The sequence below is a fragment of the Chelonoidis abingdonii genome, chromosome 5 (genome assembly GCF_003597395.2).
Source record: "Chelonoidis abingdonii isolate Lonesome George chromosome 5, CheloAbing_2.0, whole genome shotgun sequence".
In the NCBI taxonomy this organism is placed as follows: domain Eukaryota; kingdom Metazoa; phylum Chordata; order Testudines; family Testudinidae; genus Chelonoidis; species Chelonoidis abingdonii.
The window spans coordinates 147,044,402-147,058,868 of NC_133773.1; the positions used below are offsets into that span (position 1 = coordinate 147,044,402).

Genomic DNA, 14,467 nt, shown 5'->3' on the forward strand with positions numbered 1-14,467 from the left:
GACCTGCAAGGCGGGCCCCTGCAATTGTGGGCCAAGGTCTTACAGGTTACGGGGGCCCAAGAACTTCCCTTCAGGGCTTGGGGAAGTAGAACCAGGGAGCACAGAGGAAAGTGTGGAATTAACAACACAAGCAAATGTAACTTACAATACACATGTATCAATCACAAAAATTAACCACAAAATGACTATTAGAGAACCTAACAAAAATGAACCTGCTGCACTGGGGACCAAAGGCTTTTGGACAGAGGGGATGTGACTGGTAGTTTGGTTGGTGATGAGGGAAGTAGAGAGAGGAAAAGACATTTGCCCTGTCTAGTGTAGAAACCCCTCTCCATCTGGACCCAGTGCCAGCACAGGACACCCGCCAGAGACAGACACAGAACGTGGAACACAGAACATGCAACACAGACTTTGTCATGACACTATAACCAGGGTATTTCTGTAGCTCTTCAGCTGGTACCAGCTCTCCTGATGTTCTGGTTCGGAGGCTGAAAGATAGAAGCTTAGAAACAAATTAGCACAGGGCTCCCACATGGCAGACCCTGCTCGGTCTCTGCCAGTGTGTCTGGTCCTTGGGGCTTCACAAATGCTTATTAAGCAGGGCATTTCTTGTGAGTTTAAATTTTCCCTTTCTCCCAGTAAAGGGCATTAATACTTCATCTAGGAAAATTTTCCTGTTTTAAAATCCCCAGCCACTTAGCCATGGCCTGGAGATCTGAGGCAGACGCAGGCACTGTTAACGGTTTCACTCTCACCACCCTCCCTGGTGGTGGTGACTGTTCTTGTTGTTACTGCTGCTGTAACATTTTGGCCCTGGGAGGAGGAATTTACCCAATTATCCCCTTCCCAATCTCCAGAGAGATCCCAAAAGTTTGCCCCTTCTGGGGTCTCAAATGTCCCTTCTCCTGCTGTTACTGCTGCTGTAAGAGGTGAGATGCTGGTTTAACTCTCTGTACCCCTCCTTAAGGGCATCTAGCTGGGTTTGGGCACTACTGGACATACATTTCCATTTCTCTGCTTCTGCAGCAGAGGCTTGTAAATCTTGGTGCCGTTTCTTCTTTTCATTGTTACACTCAGCCAGTTGAAGGAATAGCTCATTACAGGTTTTTCAGACAAGCCAAACTGCAGCTGCTTCCTTTTTCATTTGAGTTGAGGGTTTATATGTCAATATATATCTGGCCAATTTATCTTCTAGGTTTGAAATTGTCTGGACATCAGCTGGCACTTGATAAGACCAAGGGCTGTGTCTGAATTTTTGCAAGATTTGCTCAAAAGGGGTAACATCTTTTACAAACACCAATTTCCCAGTCTCTTCTCTGGGAGCCTTCTTAAAAGACTGTTTAGCTTTAACCATTTTGTAGTAAACCCAACCTCCTGTTGGGACTAAAATGGCAATGCTTCTCCTTACTCTTGTCTACCAGTGTGACGAACTGGGAATGTTCTTAATGTTGCTCTGAATACTGTGTTGGTGCCTCAGTGTCCCCTAGGCAGTTCTTAATATCTAGGTGGTGGGATAAGGGTGTGTGATTGCTGCAGAGCAAAGGGCCAGTGCACCTGAATGCCTGACACTCTGTCTCCTGGCAACTGATGGCCTGGGCCCCTCCTCTGCAAAGGTGCCAACTGAAGGTGTTGGAGACAAAGTAGATTCAGGACCTCCTGGCCCGGAAACGGGGCTGAGCGAGAAGGGGCTGGAGGGGTTGTTAGTCTGGAGCTTGCTGGGACGAGGAGTGAAGTGCAGACGTGGGGTCTGGCTCACTAGCCCCCAGAATGGACCCGCCGAGGGTATGAGTTCGCTGTATCTACATAAGCTCTGTTTTAGACCCTGTTCCTGTCATCGAATAAACCTCTGTAAACTGGCTGGCTGAGAGTCGCATCTGACTGCAAAGTGGGGGTGCAGGACCCTGTGGCTTCCCCAGGACCCCACCTGGGTGGCCTTGCTGTGGGAAGCGCATGGAGGGGCAGAGGATGCTGAATGCTCCAAGGAGAGACCCAGAAGGTGAAGACGTGTGAGCTTCTTGCCCTGAACAAGTCTGCTCCTAGGGAGAGGAGGCTCCCCAAAGTCCTGACTGGCTTGGTGGGGAGCAGTTCCAGAGCATCGCCCGGGGACTCCTTGACAACCATTACCTCTTGTCCTGGAGTGAGAAAGCTACTTCTCCTCCCTACTTTCTAATGCCGGTGACTCTATGGACCGGGGGAGCGAAAAAGCTACTTCTCCTGCTCTCTTTCCCCAGGCTTCCAGCACAGGGGGTGTGCATACCTTAATAATCGATTACTTATTGGCACTTTTCAAGATTTGTGATCACTTTCCATACTTCTCAATACTTTTCCATTACTCAGTATCAAAGTTTGTTTCATGGCACCTTTCCCCCCTTTTCCAATTCACCACCAAAATGTCGTACTTAAAGTGCTGCACAGGATCTTTTCAGGGAGAATAAGGCAAAACATCACATTTATTAGTAATCCAGGTATCCATTAACACTGTATCATCTGCATATGAATACCTGGATTACTAATAAATGTGGCATTCTGCCTTATCCCCCCCCGAAAAGATCCTGTGCTGCACTTTAAGTACAATAAGGGCAGGGTCCCCCCCGATCTCAGTGCCACAGGTGACCTGCCTCATGGGGGGTCACTACAAGACCATGGGCGGGGCTCCAGCGTGGGGAGCTCGCCAGCGCCCCAGGAGGGCAGGGCCAGGCCAGGCTGACATGGACCACAAAGCCAGCTCTGGGGCCAGGCTGTCACCATGTCCCAGGGGCGAGGGGAGCAGTTGGCGGAGCCACATGGGAATGAGGCCCGTGGGGGGTCCCTGGCCTGGCAACATCAGGGTCCCAGGGAGCAGGGGAAGCAATGGGATGATGGCCCCTCCCCCATCCCCCTAGGGCCACCAGATCCCCCCCTTTTCATCTCTGGGCTATGCTAAGAGCTGCCAGAGCCGCGCCCCGATGACCAGCAAACCATGGCCGGGGCTGGCCCCCCTGGGCCTGGCTCTGTGGGGCTCACCGGGCAGAGCACGGGTGATGCAGGAGGCTGCAACGCCAGCCTCAGCGGGCACGTGAGGCCCTTGGGGCTGCCCCACTGGAGGGTTCCCCCAAGGGACTGTTTAGAAGCTGGCCATGGCACCGATTCTGGGGCTCTGTGACACGTCACTGGCCCGAGACTCACACACAGGCCCTGTGCCTGGACTGAGCCCCCCAAACCAGGGCCAGGGCTTGCACACCTCCCTCCAAGCTCTGGGGCAGCCCAGCACAGAGCGCCCCACTGGCCAGCCCACCCTGGCTGAGACACCCTCTGGCTGCTGCGCCGGCTGCCTTCCCCCTGAGGGTCCAGGGAAGAACTGGGTGGGAAGAAAGGCTTGGCCCAGCGGCCCGTGCCAGGCCCCTCCCTGCCAGGCCCGGGGGCTCAGGGACTGGCTAGGGTGAGGTGTATGGGCTGCAGGACCCTGCCATGATGCCATTTGCAATCAGCTCCTGAAGATGATGTCACACGTCTTCCATCTCTTAGAGTGCAACTTCCTAGATCTCTGTGACGGGTTCCCCCCTCGGGGTGCCGCCTGGAACTGGAGCACCACTGGGCCCGCCTGACCCACCAGCCTGGGATCCCTCTCGCACTCTGCTGCTGTGACAAATTGCTAAGCTCTCCAAGCTTGACATTCACCAGCATTCACTCAGGTAGGGACACACCCAGCTGCTGCTTCACACACACGCTGAGATCAGCTCTGCCTGGGGAGGCTTAGCTAAGGAACTGCCCAGTTACACAAGTGCACCCCCATTTGAAGAGTAAATCCAAAATCACACCATCTTGTGCTGCACGGAGAACGGTACAGCATGAGCTCATGAAATCCGCCCCCTTCCTCAATGTGGAGGAAGTTCTACAACAGGCTTCTGCCCCAAGTACGATTTCCACACACTGGTTTTAGACAAAAACCAAACCAAGTTTATTAACTACAAAAGATAGACGTTAAGTGGTTATAAGTGATAGCAAACAAAGCAGATTTCCTTAGTAAACAAAACCACAAACTGAGCTTAACACGCTGGAGAACTTGGATATGAATTAGCAGAGTCTCACTCTGACTCATAGGTTGGCAGATCCTTAAGGCCCAAGCTGCCTTGGCTTTCCCAGGTTCTCTTACACAGGCTAGAAATCCCTTAGCCTGGGCCCAGCACTTCCCCTAGTTCAGTCCTTGTCCCTCAGGTGTTCCCAGGCGTGTTGCTGTGGGGAGAGCGAGGTACAATCATGCTGTCATTGCCATCTTTTTTATCTTCCCCCCACCTGTTGGAAAGCTCCTTTGCTGTGGCCTGGGTCAGGCAGCGCCCATTGTGCGGCGCTGTCTCAGAGAGGTTTGTGTTGCACACAGTCCTGGGGTGATCCTGGTGCCTGTGCGCATCTCCTTACTGAGCCATTAACCTTGTTTGGCCTTTTTACCCTCATACCTGGCAGGCAGCTTGGGGGTGTTTTCAGCCCAACAACACATTCCAGTAACACACACAAAGCCAAACTTCACAACTTTCCCCACGACAACAGCACAGACAATGCCACGAGATATTACTGTCTAGAAGACCAAGACTTTTAGAATGATACCTGTGACGTTATGAGTCTAATATAATATCTCATTGAAAGGTGACAGGGCCAGAAAGAGTTAATTAACTGACCTGACCCATGGGATAAACCTTAAGAACTGCTTAGCAAGATATGTAAATGAGCAGAGTTTGAAATGCAAGTCTGCATTGTTAGAGGTGGAAGGGGAGGTGTTTGCTCAGGGCTTGTGATGTAAGCAAACAAGTCTTGTCTATTGCTATAGTTAAAATTCAAAGATCAAAAAAGGAATATTAACATTTAAGATGATACTTGAGTGAAATAGTGTTATTGTCTATGTGTCTCTTTTGAAGGTTGTTGTCTAAACCTTATCTGAACTGTTTAATGGATAAAATTACTCTGTTGCTGTTGCAGGATGTTTGGGAGAGAGTTAAGCCTGGTTGTTTTCTCAGGCCGAAAGGCTGCTGGAAATATATAAGAGCCTGGGACACGATCCTGCTTCATCTCAGATCTGCCTTTGGGTTTCAAAGGGGAAACTTAAGCACAAGGATTGAGATCCCCAGTCATTGACTGGAGCCACCCTGAATTGACATTGGACTATAACCTATGGACTTTTTCTGAAAGGACTTTTGGCTACTTTACAAGCTCACTTTACTGTTGTATCTGAACCTCAAGAATTAATTCAAGTCTGTATGTATATGGATTCTTTTAACCAACACTCTCTCTCTTTCTGTTTCTAAATAAATTTTAGCTTAGTTTAATAAGAATTTGGCTGTAACATGTTTGTGCGGTAAAGAATCTAGTTTATAATTGACCTTTTTGGGTTATGCGGCTGATCCTTTGGGATTGGAAGAACCTTTTCTTTTATATGATGAAGTAAGATTTTCAGGAATCATCATCATATGTTTGACAGGTGTGTCTGGACGGAGGCCTGAGGCTGGGTGCTGGAAGGGAACTGCGTTGTTTGGACTTCTAAGTAACCAGTGAGGTACTATAGAAGCTGTTTTGTGCTGGTTGGTAAATCTAAGCAGTGGAATAACCACCAGCGTTTGGGGTTTGTCTGCCCCATTTTGTTTGCAGTTCACCCTGATTGAGTGATCTCAGCTGGCTCCCACGGGCAGCACCGTCACAATACCTCACATGGCAAACTTTGTACAAAACATGTCCTAATTACATGACTGGTAACTATTGGGGCGTTGGGGTGTCACAGTCTCCCTGAAGGGTTGGGAGTCTTGTAGTCTGATGTTGTGCTCTGTTCCTTTTGCACATCCCACATCCCACTCATGCAGTGAGAAGATCCTGGATCTTTCACAAAGTGTCTCCCTAAGGCAATCCTTCCACTCCTTGAACAACGGCGAGTCTCCGAAGTCAAACTTTGCGGGATCTATCGCCGGAACTTGAGTTTCACATGGGGGGTCTGACGATGGATTCAGGTCTGCTACCTTCTGCCCTTGCTTCACAACCATGTCACGGCTTGTTTCATTAGCAATCAGTATAATCCCCTTTTCCTGGCTCCAGTGGGCAGGGTTACGACTCCACTGGGGACCGGCACTCCCTCAGCTGGCTGCTCTACCATTGCCAATGCCCCTCTACTGCCTTTCAGCCAGGTGCTCATGACAAGCACTTCTCGCTTCATCCTTGCAGGCACTACTAAGGGGATCGTGCCCACATACCTCACTGCTCCCATTGGTAACTCAGATGTCTCCCTTTTAGCCCTCTCCATTTTCCTAGAGCAGTGGTCCCCAACCTTTTTCGTCTGGTGGGCACCAGACGACGGACCATGGCGGTGGTTGAGCATCTGCCGAAATGCTGCCGAATTTTGGTGACAATGCTTCTGGATGACGTCGCTTGTCGGCGGCAAGCAGCGTCATCCAGAGGCATCACCTCCAAAATGCTGCCAAATTTCGGCAGCATTTCGGGGGATGTTTGGCTGCTGGCCAGGACGCAGGTGCATTAAGATGCCCCCATGGGTGCCATGGCACCTGCAGGCACCGCGTTGGGGACCCCTGTCCTATAGGCTTCAGCACAAAGCATCTGGATCATCAGGGTGTTCAGGGATTGGTCCCCAGCCCGTCGTCTGCAGTGATCTGTGAGCACCTCGAAGGGACTGGAGTTGGTCCCTATCAGCACAGACACATCAGAGGTCCCTTTTGGGTCAGGGCATATTAAGGCAGCTGTGTCTACCTCTTCCTTTACCCCAGCGACCTCCTCTGGGAATTCCAGGTGCACTATGACCCACCCTTAGTGGGGGCTTCACAGACCAAGGTGCCTGAGCATCCACTGGCACAATGACTGAAGTATGACAGTCACCTGAGATCCCGTGTCAAGCTCGGCTTTACACTCCACCCTTCAATCCTCCCCGTGACCTCTGCTCAAGGCCCTATCAGTCCTGCGGGAATCCCAGCTGGAGTCTCTTCTAGGGGAGCCTTCAAATCCTGCGGGCCTGAAAACGTGCAGGACTCACCCCTGTGGCGCCTCCTGCCGGTCAGCTCTGGGAATTAACTCTCCAGCCACTGGAGCGCCCTCTGCAGGCCGGTGTCCCACTGCCGCTTGGCCCCCGTGCCCCTCCCGGACCCAGTGCCCTGTTGTCTGGGGTGCTCCCCCGGCAGTAACCCCTCAGTCTGGGTCTCCCCCTCCCAGGGGAACCCCCACCCACTATCCCCACCTCGCCTCAGTCTTGGCCACTGCCCAGTCTCTATCTGCCCCGCATTCCCTGGGGCAGGCTGCAGTATCAGCCACTCATCACAGGCAAAGGGGTTTGGACCTGCTGCCTCTGGCCACCGCAGGCTGCCCCTGCAATCCAGTGCCTAATCAGCCTGGGGCTTTCCTAGGCCGGAGCTCCCAGCTCCCTGGGCCTTATCCCAGCCCTGCTCCGCTCCAAGTACCTGGTTACCCTCCCTGCAGCCAGGCCCTTCTCTCCCGGCACCCAGAGACAGACTCTCTGCTCGAGTGCCTGGCTCCCAGCCTCTCCTATAGGGCCAGCCCCACCTGAGCCTGCTTCCCCCTCAGCCTGGGCTGGATTGAACCCTGGCAGGGCTGGAGCAGGGAACCACCCCCTACAGGGACCCCCAGCCCCTCTCAGCTGGTTCTCAGCTTTCCATACCCTGAGGAGGGATTTTCTTCATGACGCACTTGGCAGCGCCGTGTCCATCCTGAGCACGTCAGGAGCAGAAGAATTGTCCTTCCCCTTTGCCCTGGCGGGGCTCGAAATGCTGAATTCACCCTCGCCGCAGCCAGAGGCCTGGCAGCCAATGGTGCTTTGCAGCTCAGCTGTTCTGTCAGGGCCCCCGCCTGTTGGGCAGGGTGGGGGGGTTCTGCTCTGGCGCTCACCGTCGGGGGGCTGTGCTGGCTGGCTCAGACGATTGGGCTTCCCAGAGCTCACTGGCAGCCTCCCTCTCTGATCAGCTGGGAGTAACTCAGGCCACGTTCCTGCCGGTCTCTGAGCCGGACACGAAGTAGAATCGGGCTCTGACACTGAGTTCCTCTTACAATCTGAGCCAGTTCGGTCTGCTCCATCTGCTCAGCAGTCACTGGTTCTAGCCCATGGAAGCTTACGCCCCAATGAATGTGTTAGTCTCTGAGGTGCCACAAGGATGCCTGTTCTTTTTGTGGATACAGACGAACACAGCTACCGGCTGGACAGCTCTCTGAAGCAGCCTCTCCAGCTCCTGGGTACAGGCGGAAACCTTCTCCCCCTCCGTTGTTGGGAACTAAGGACCTTACAGTAGCTGTCCCCAGAGCCCCCTACACTCCCAAAGGTGCTCGAGGGCCACCAGGCCCCCCTTCCCACCGACCCCAGGGTTAGCGAGCTGCAGGGTGCGAATCACATCTAATGCTGGGCCTCTACCAGACATCGTCGCTTTTTGGCAGCAGATACGGCCCCCTCCTGCAGCGACCCAACCCAGGCTCAGAGGTCACCGCCCATGCAGGGAAAAAGGCTCCAGCCTTGCTCTGGCCGTCCTGCCCTGCCAGCCGCGGTCCCAAGCTGCCTGCTCACCGCTGCCGTGGCCTCTCGGCTGTGAGCTCTGCTGGCCAGTCTCGCAGTGACTGTGAGCTCTCAGCAGGGTCCCACCACACCTTATTTCAGCTCTGTTTACGCTCTTAAAATAGCAGAGGCTCCTAACAGACTGTTCAGCTTTCTGTGTGACCAGGGGAGGAACAGGTAAGCCAGCCAGGGAGCGTTCACACAGACCCCACTCACATCAGCAGAGCAGAACTGGGGCTGTGCAGTGACCCCCAGGCTCTGGGAACTGGGGCCTGGAGCGCCGGCACAGGGTCAGCCGCAGGCGCTGGCAGCCCAGCCTCTCCCAGCTTCGTCCCTGCACATGCTGCTCCCCCCTGCAGAGCCCTCCAGCAACCCTGGCACACCAGGGTGGGGCCTGGAAACCAAGCCCCGCCCACAAGCCTAGCCCCGCCCACACACTGCCCACCAAGCCCTGCCCACAAGCCTAGCCCCACCCACACACTGCCCACCAAGCCCTGCCCACAAGCCAAGCCCCACCCACACACTGCCCNCAGGGCAGAGAGCTGGGATCAGTGCCCCAGGAGCCGCTCCCACTGGCAGAGAGCCCCTTGGTAACAGATGCCAGCTTGTGCCCTTCCGCCCCATGTGACACTTCTCGCTATTTGGTCGCTTCTCATGGCCAGGTAGGGCAGCCAACTTTCTAATTGCACAAACCTGAACACCCCTTCCCCGCCCCGCCTCCACTCCACCTCTTTTCTGAGCCCTCGCCCCCCACTCACTCTATTCCCCCCCGTCGTTCGCTCTCCCCCACTGTGACGAAGTGGGGATGGTCTCAGTGTTTTCTCTGAATAGTGTGTGGGTGCCTCAGTTTCCCCTACACCGTTCTTAGGTATCTAGGTGGTGGGATCAGGCGGTGTGATTGTCGCAGAGCCCTAGGAGGCAGGTGTGATGGTGTCTGCACAGAGAATGGCCGACACCCTGTCTGCTGGCAACTGATGGCCTGGGCCCCTCTCCTGCAAGGTGCCAACTGAAGGTTTTGAGAACAAAGAGATGAGGTGACCTCCTGGCCTGGGATGGGAGGAAGGCAGAGGAGGGGCTGGAGAGTTTCAGTTTGGAGCTGGCTGGGGAAATGGAGGGGAGGCCAGACAGGCTCTGGCTTCCCCTGTCCCTCAAGATGGACCTGACTGAGGTGTCCTGTTGTCTGTACCGGCAAGACCTGTCTTGGACTGTGTCCCTGTCATCTAAATAAACCTTCTGTGGTACTGGCTGGCTGAGAGTCAGGGGGAATCGCAGGAGGCCGGGGGTGCAGGGCCCTGACTCCCCCACACTCTGTGACACTTTAGACGTGGCCCCTGGGCCTACAGCCCCCTGCCCTACCATGAGTCTCATGGAGCCAGATGCCGGGGGAGCCTGGCTCGCTCTGCAGGGTGAATGCCCCTCGCTTAGCACGGGCAGGGGGCGCAGCCAGGTGGGGTTATTGGGCAACTGGAGCCAGCCTAGCCAGGCCTGGTCAGCCCAGAGCCCCCAGCCCCGTCCCTCAGAGCTTGCTCTGTCCCAGTTCAGCTGGGCACTGGAGCCCTCAGCAGCCCCCGGCCTTTGCCTCGAGCTGGTGTGGGGGCCACAGTGCTCAGCGGCTGGTGTTAAAGGCTCAGTGGTTGAATCAGCCCTGTTATCTCAACTCCACTGAACCGAGAGCTAAGGCCCAGCTGCCGGGAGCTGCTCACTCCAGCTGGCCCCTGCAGCACAGGCTGCCCCCCCATGACATTATTGATATAATCTGAGATCATATAGAACATGGTTGCAGCCAAGGTCCTGTAAAAGCAGCAAAGAATCCTGTGGCACCTTATAGACTAACAGATGTTTTGGAGCATGAGCTTTCGTGGTGAATACCCTCTTTGTCAGATGCATGTCAGATGCAGGTCCTGTAGTGGCATCAAATCTATGTAAAGGGGGTCATATAAGGTGTCTAAGACCAGGTTATGGGTTGCTGGTTATAATTATGCTGTCTGTATGTCTGTATCATTTTGTAGTTGAAGTTATGAGTATTGGCTGTATGCTGTCTGTATTTCAAATTGGTGCTGCAGTTCTGAGTGACACCCCAGACAAGTGGGTGTTAGCTCTGCCTAGCCTGCTTGATGGCCCATTAAAGACCATCAGCTACACAACTGACCCATTGAGAGGAGGCAGATACGCCTTGTAACTCAGCAAAGTGCAGGGACTTGCTGCAAAACCCATGTGACTCCAGACTCCATTTTGCTGTAATTTTCCACGGTAGGGACAAAGGGGTTCTTACACCTGGAAAAGACTATAAAAGGCTGATGCCTCATCTCCATCTGGTCTTCAATCCTGCTTCTTACCTCTGGAGGGACTTTGCTACAAACTGAAGCTCTGAATGACCCATCCCAGCGGGGGATGTACTCCAGAGACTCGAGTTGAACCTGCAGTTTACTCCATCACTGCTACAAGCCTGAACCAAGACTTTGCCATTACTGTATGGAATTGATTCCATTTAACCAATTCTAGCTCTCATCTCTACCTTTTTTCTTTTATGAATAAACCTTTAGATTTTAGATTCTAGAGGATTGGCAACAGCGTGATTTGTGGGTAAGATCTGATTTGTCTGTTGACCTGGGTCTGGGGCTTGGTCCTTTGGGATCGAGAGAACCTTTTTCTTTTACTGGGGTGCTGGTTTTCATAACCGTTCATCCCCACGATGAGTGGGACTGGTGGTGATACTGGGAGACTGGAGTGTCTAAGGAAGTTGTGTGTGTGACTTGTGGTTAGCCAGTGGGGTGAAACCAAAGTCCTTTTTGTCTGGCTGGTTTGGTTTGCCTTAGAGGTGGAAAAACCCCAGCCTTGGGCTGTGACTGCCCTGTTTGAGCAATTGGGCCTGAACTGGCACTCTCAGTTGGGCCCTGCCAGAACCGCATCGTCACACCCCGTCCCCACACCGAGGCTGCCGCTCATGCTGGAAACTGAGGCACACACAGGCTTCATACAAACAGCATACATAATTCCCACATCGTGGCTCCCCCCCACCCCCCAGATCCCTCCCCACATGCTTGGCAGCAGCGGTGACGTGGGGTTCAGTGCTGGGCAGCTCCCCGTGCCCAGGCTGCAGTGCCAGGCTGCGTGGAGAACCCTGCACGCGTTACAGGGCCGGGTCAGTGCGGGCTCACTGGCAGAAGGGCATGGCCCGCCCTGGCCCCGGCAGCAGGCTGGCCTGGCCTGGGAGTACTGGGTGTGCAGGGGTGGGGGGGGAGCTGCCCTGCGACCCCCAGGCCGGCTGAGCAGCTCCCAGGACACCAGCCGTGCGTCTGCGCCACGGCAGCCGGGCAAACATTCCAGCTCGTTAGGATCAATTAATGCTGAGTGAGTGCTGCAGGCCCCGGCCTGGTGCCAGGCCCACTCCCGAGGAGGGCGCCAGGGCTCATGCCAAGAAGCCCCCTGGCACTTGGCAGGCCTGGGTGCCTGCCCCCCTCCTTGGCCCCAGGCGGGCAGGGCAGATGGCGGCTACTGCTCTGGCGCAGGCCAGTGGCGAGGGCCCCTCGAGGGACCAGGCCGCCCATGGCCCCGCTGGGACACTCTGGGGACTCGCGCTGCCCAGGCCAGGGGCTGCTCCGCCCTCCCCCCACGGCTTGTCCAGTGGGACCCCTGCCCCGCTGTGGGGAGCAGGACAAACAGGCAGGACACACTATTGGGTGTGCCCAGAGAGCAGGGGATGCCCCTCCCCACCCCGCAATACCTGCCATCCCCCAACCCACATTCCCCTCCCAACCCAGCAAATCTGCCCTTCCCTGCCACACCCCACCCATAACTCCCCTGCCCCCCCACTCCTCCAGCCTCTCCCCTCCCCACTCAGCAATACTTACCCCCACCAGGCAAACCTCCCCGATTCCCACCCCTTCCATCCTCCCCACTGCCCCCGGCTGGCCTAGCGAGCTCTGTGGGCATGGGCCATGCCCAGCTGGCCCCTAGGCCAGCCCAGCCCCTCCCCAGGTGCAGCAGACGCAAGGGGAGAGAAGCAGATGCCCAGGCCCGACACCCATGCTAAGCACGGCAATATTTAATTAAATTAACCCCACCAACTAGTCCTAGTAACAATAATTAACAGCAGCCTGGTGCCCTGTGCCTGCCCCTCCGGCAGGACGAAACCAGCCCTTCTGTGAGGCAGCCCATGTGCGGCATTTGGGGTGACCCCACATGCCATGGCTGTGGGGCAGGGCCCGGCCCCCTGTGCGGCATGTGGGGTGACCCGCCTGCCACGGGTTGTGGGGCAGGGCCTGGCCCCTGTGCGGTGTGTGGGGTGACCCCTGTCACGGGCTGTGGGGCACCGCCTGGCCCCCTGTGCGGCATGTGGGGTGACCCCCCCCCGCCACGGGCTGTGGGGCAGCACTACCCAACCCATGCCCTGCGCTGTGGGACCACACACACTCCTTCTCCCGTGTCCGGCCCATGGGACCAGCATTCCCAGCATGCACCGCTTCGCTTCCCGACATGTGGGGCACCACCTGTGTCCCCCCCCATGGCGTGGCTGAAGCAGAACTGCATGCTGGGAGCCCATCTCCTCGCCGTGCTGAGCTGGGCACGGCCTGGGGGCACTGGCTGGGCACGGGCCCCTGCCTCTAGGGCCCCGGGGCCTGCTTAGTCCACGGGGTGAGGGCGGTGAAGCGGAATGGGCTCTGCCCCTCGCCCCCGGTGCCCTTGGGGGGCCTCTTCATGAAGTGCCCTTCGCGCTGGGTCCAGTGGGTGCTTGGCCCCCGCTGTGCCCGCCCCTGGCGGGTGAAACCCAGGTACCAGCCCCGGTGCCGGGCCGACAGGAAGGCCGTGTAGTTGTTCTCCAGGACTTCTTCTACGAAGACGCAGCCCTGGCTCTGCCCGTCCAGCTGGGGGAAAGAGAGAGACTCAGGCAGGCATGGGGGGGCCGTGAGGATGCAGAACGGCAGGGATGTGAGATGCAGGTGGGATTGGGGGTGAGGGGATGTGGGACACAGGAAGGGGGCAGGGAGCACAGGCGCGTGGCCCTCACTCCTGACCGCGCTTACAGGCCAACCTGGCGGCCCAGCTCTGCCAGTGCCCCTCACTCCTGAACCAGCCCTGCCCCGCTCGCCGTCCCCTCACTTCTGACCACAACCCCTGCTAGCCCAGGCCCCCCCAGCTCTGCCGGTGCCCTCACTCCCGACCTGCAGCCCTGCTCGCCAGCCCTGGGCTGCAGCATTGCCGGTGCCCTCCATCTGACCGCAGCCCTCCACAATCCTAGCTAGTTTTGACCTGGATTTGGCCAGGCTGGGGCTCGCAGGCTATCATCTCTGCTCCCCCCGCCCCCATCTCAGTCATCTAACTCTCCGCCTGGTCCTTGCCCGTGTGCTGTGGAGGCGAGCTTGGGAAGCATTCGCAATCAAGGGACACCCGGAGCGTACTGTCTGGCATGGCAGGAGGGGAAAGTGTTGGGCAAGTATGAGGGCTGACCCTAATAGTCCTCTTCGCATGCAGCCAAAAGACAGCAATGTGCCTACATGCAGCACAGAGGAGTTAAAACCAAACGTGTTTTTGACAGGTGCTGCCCTCTCCGGAGGCACAACTGCCTCAATCTCCAGTGAGCTCCCCAGATCACCGCTGCCCCGGTTGCCTTTTCCCTCGTCACGTCAGTGCTGGTGGGGCCCAGTCTGGCTATCCGTGACGAGCACATGAGACAACTAGCCGCCCCTCCGGTCGTGAGGGGGCCTAGCCACAAGTCAACGGGCATGGGAGCCGCCAGGAAGTAACCCGACTCGCCGTGGTAGGGGGCCTGCCGCTTGCGGCGCCTGTCTGGGGGGGTTCCACGAATTGACAGCATTGCAGGGCCTCTGGGCCTGCGCTGTAGGCCTGACTAGGTGCTCTGTGGATCGTTCCCCCACCTGTGCGCGTGGCCAGACCCACCGTTCCTGTGCCCGGCCGTCATCGCCTCCTCAGACCCCGCCTGCGCTC

General features: G+C 56.4%; 2 protein-coding genes across 3 annotated transcripts in view; one reads left to right on the forward strand and one right to left on the reverse strand.

Moving 5' to 3' along the window:
* TTC31 (tetratricopeptide repeat domain 31) overlaps positions 1-1,598 on the forward strand; it is a 238,861-nt gene extending 237,263 nt beyond the window's left edge. Inside the window, exon 20 of one of the 2 annotated variants that reach the window (XR_012656016.1) lies at positions 1,422-1,598. The gene's annotated coding sequence lies outside the window, so the exon portion shown is untranslated. The remainder of the gene's footprint in view (positions 1-1,421) is intronic. The other variant, XR_012656017.1, reaches the window with a different exon arrangement.
* An 11,218-nt stretch (positions 1,599-12,816) lies between these two features.
* LOC142046877 (fibroblast growth factor 17-like) overlaps positions 12,817-14,467 on the reverse strand; it is a 3,751-nt gene continuing 2,100 nt past the window's right edge. Inside the window, 1 exon segment of the mRNA XM_075066229.1 lies at positions 12,817-13,386. Coding sequence (XP_074922330.1) covers positions 13,126-13,386 — 261 coding nt within the window. The 3' untranslated portion in view covers positions 12,817-13,125.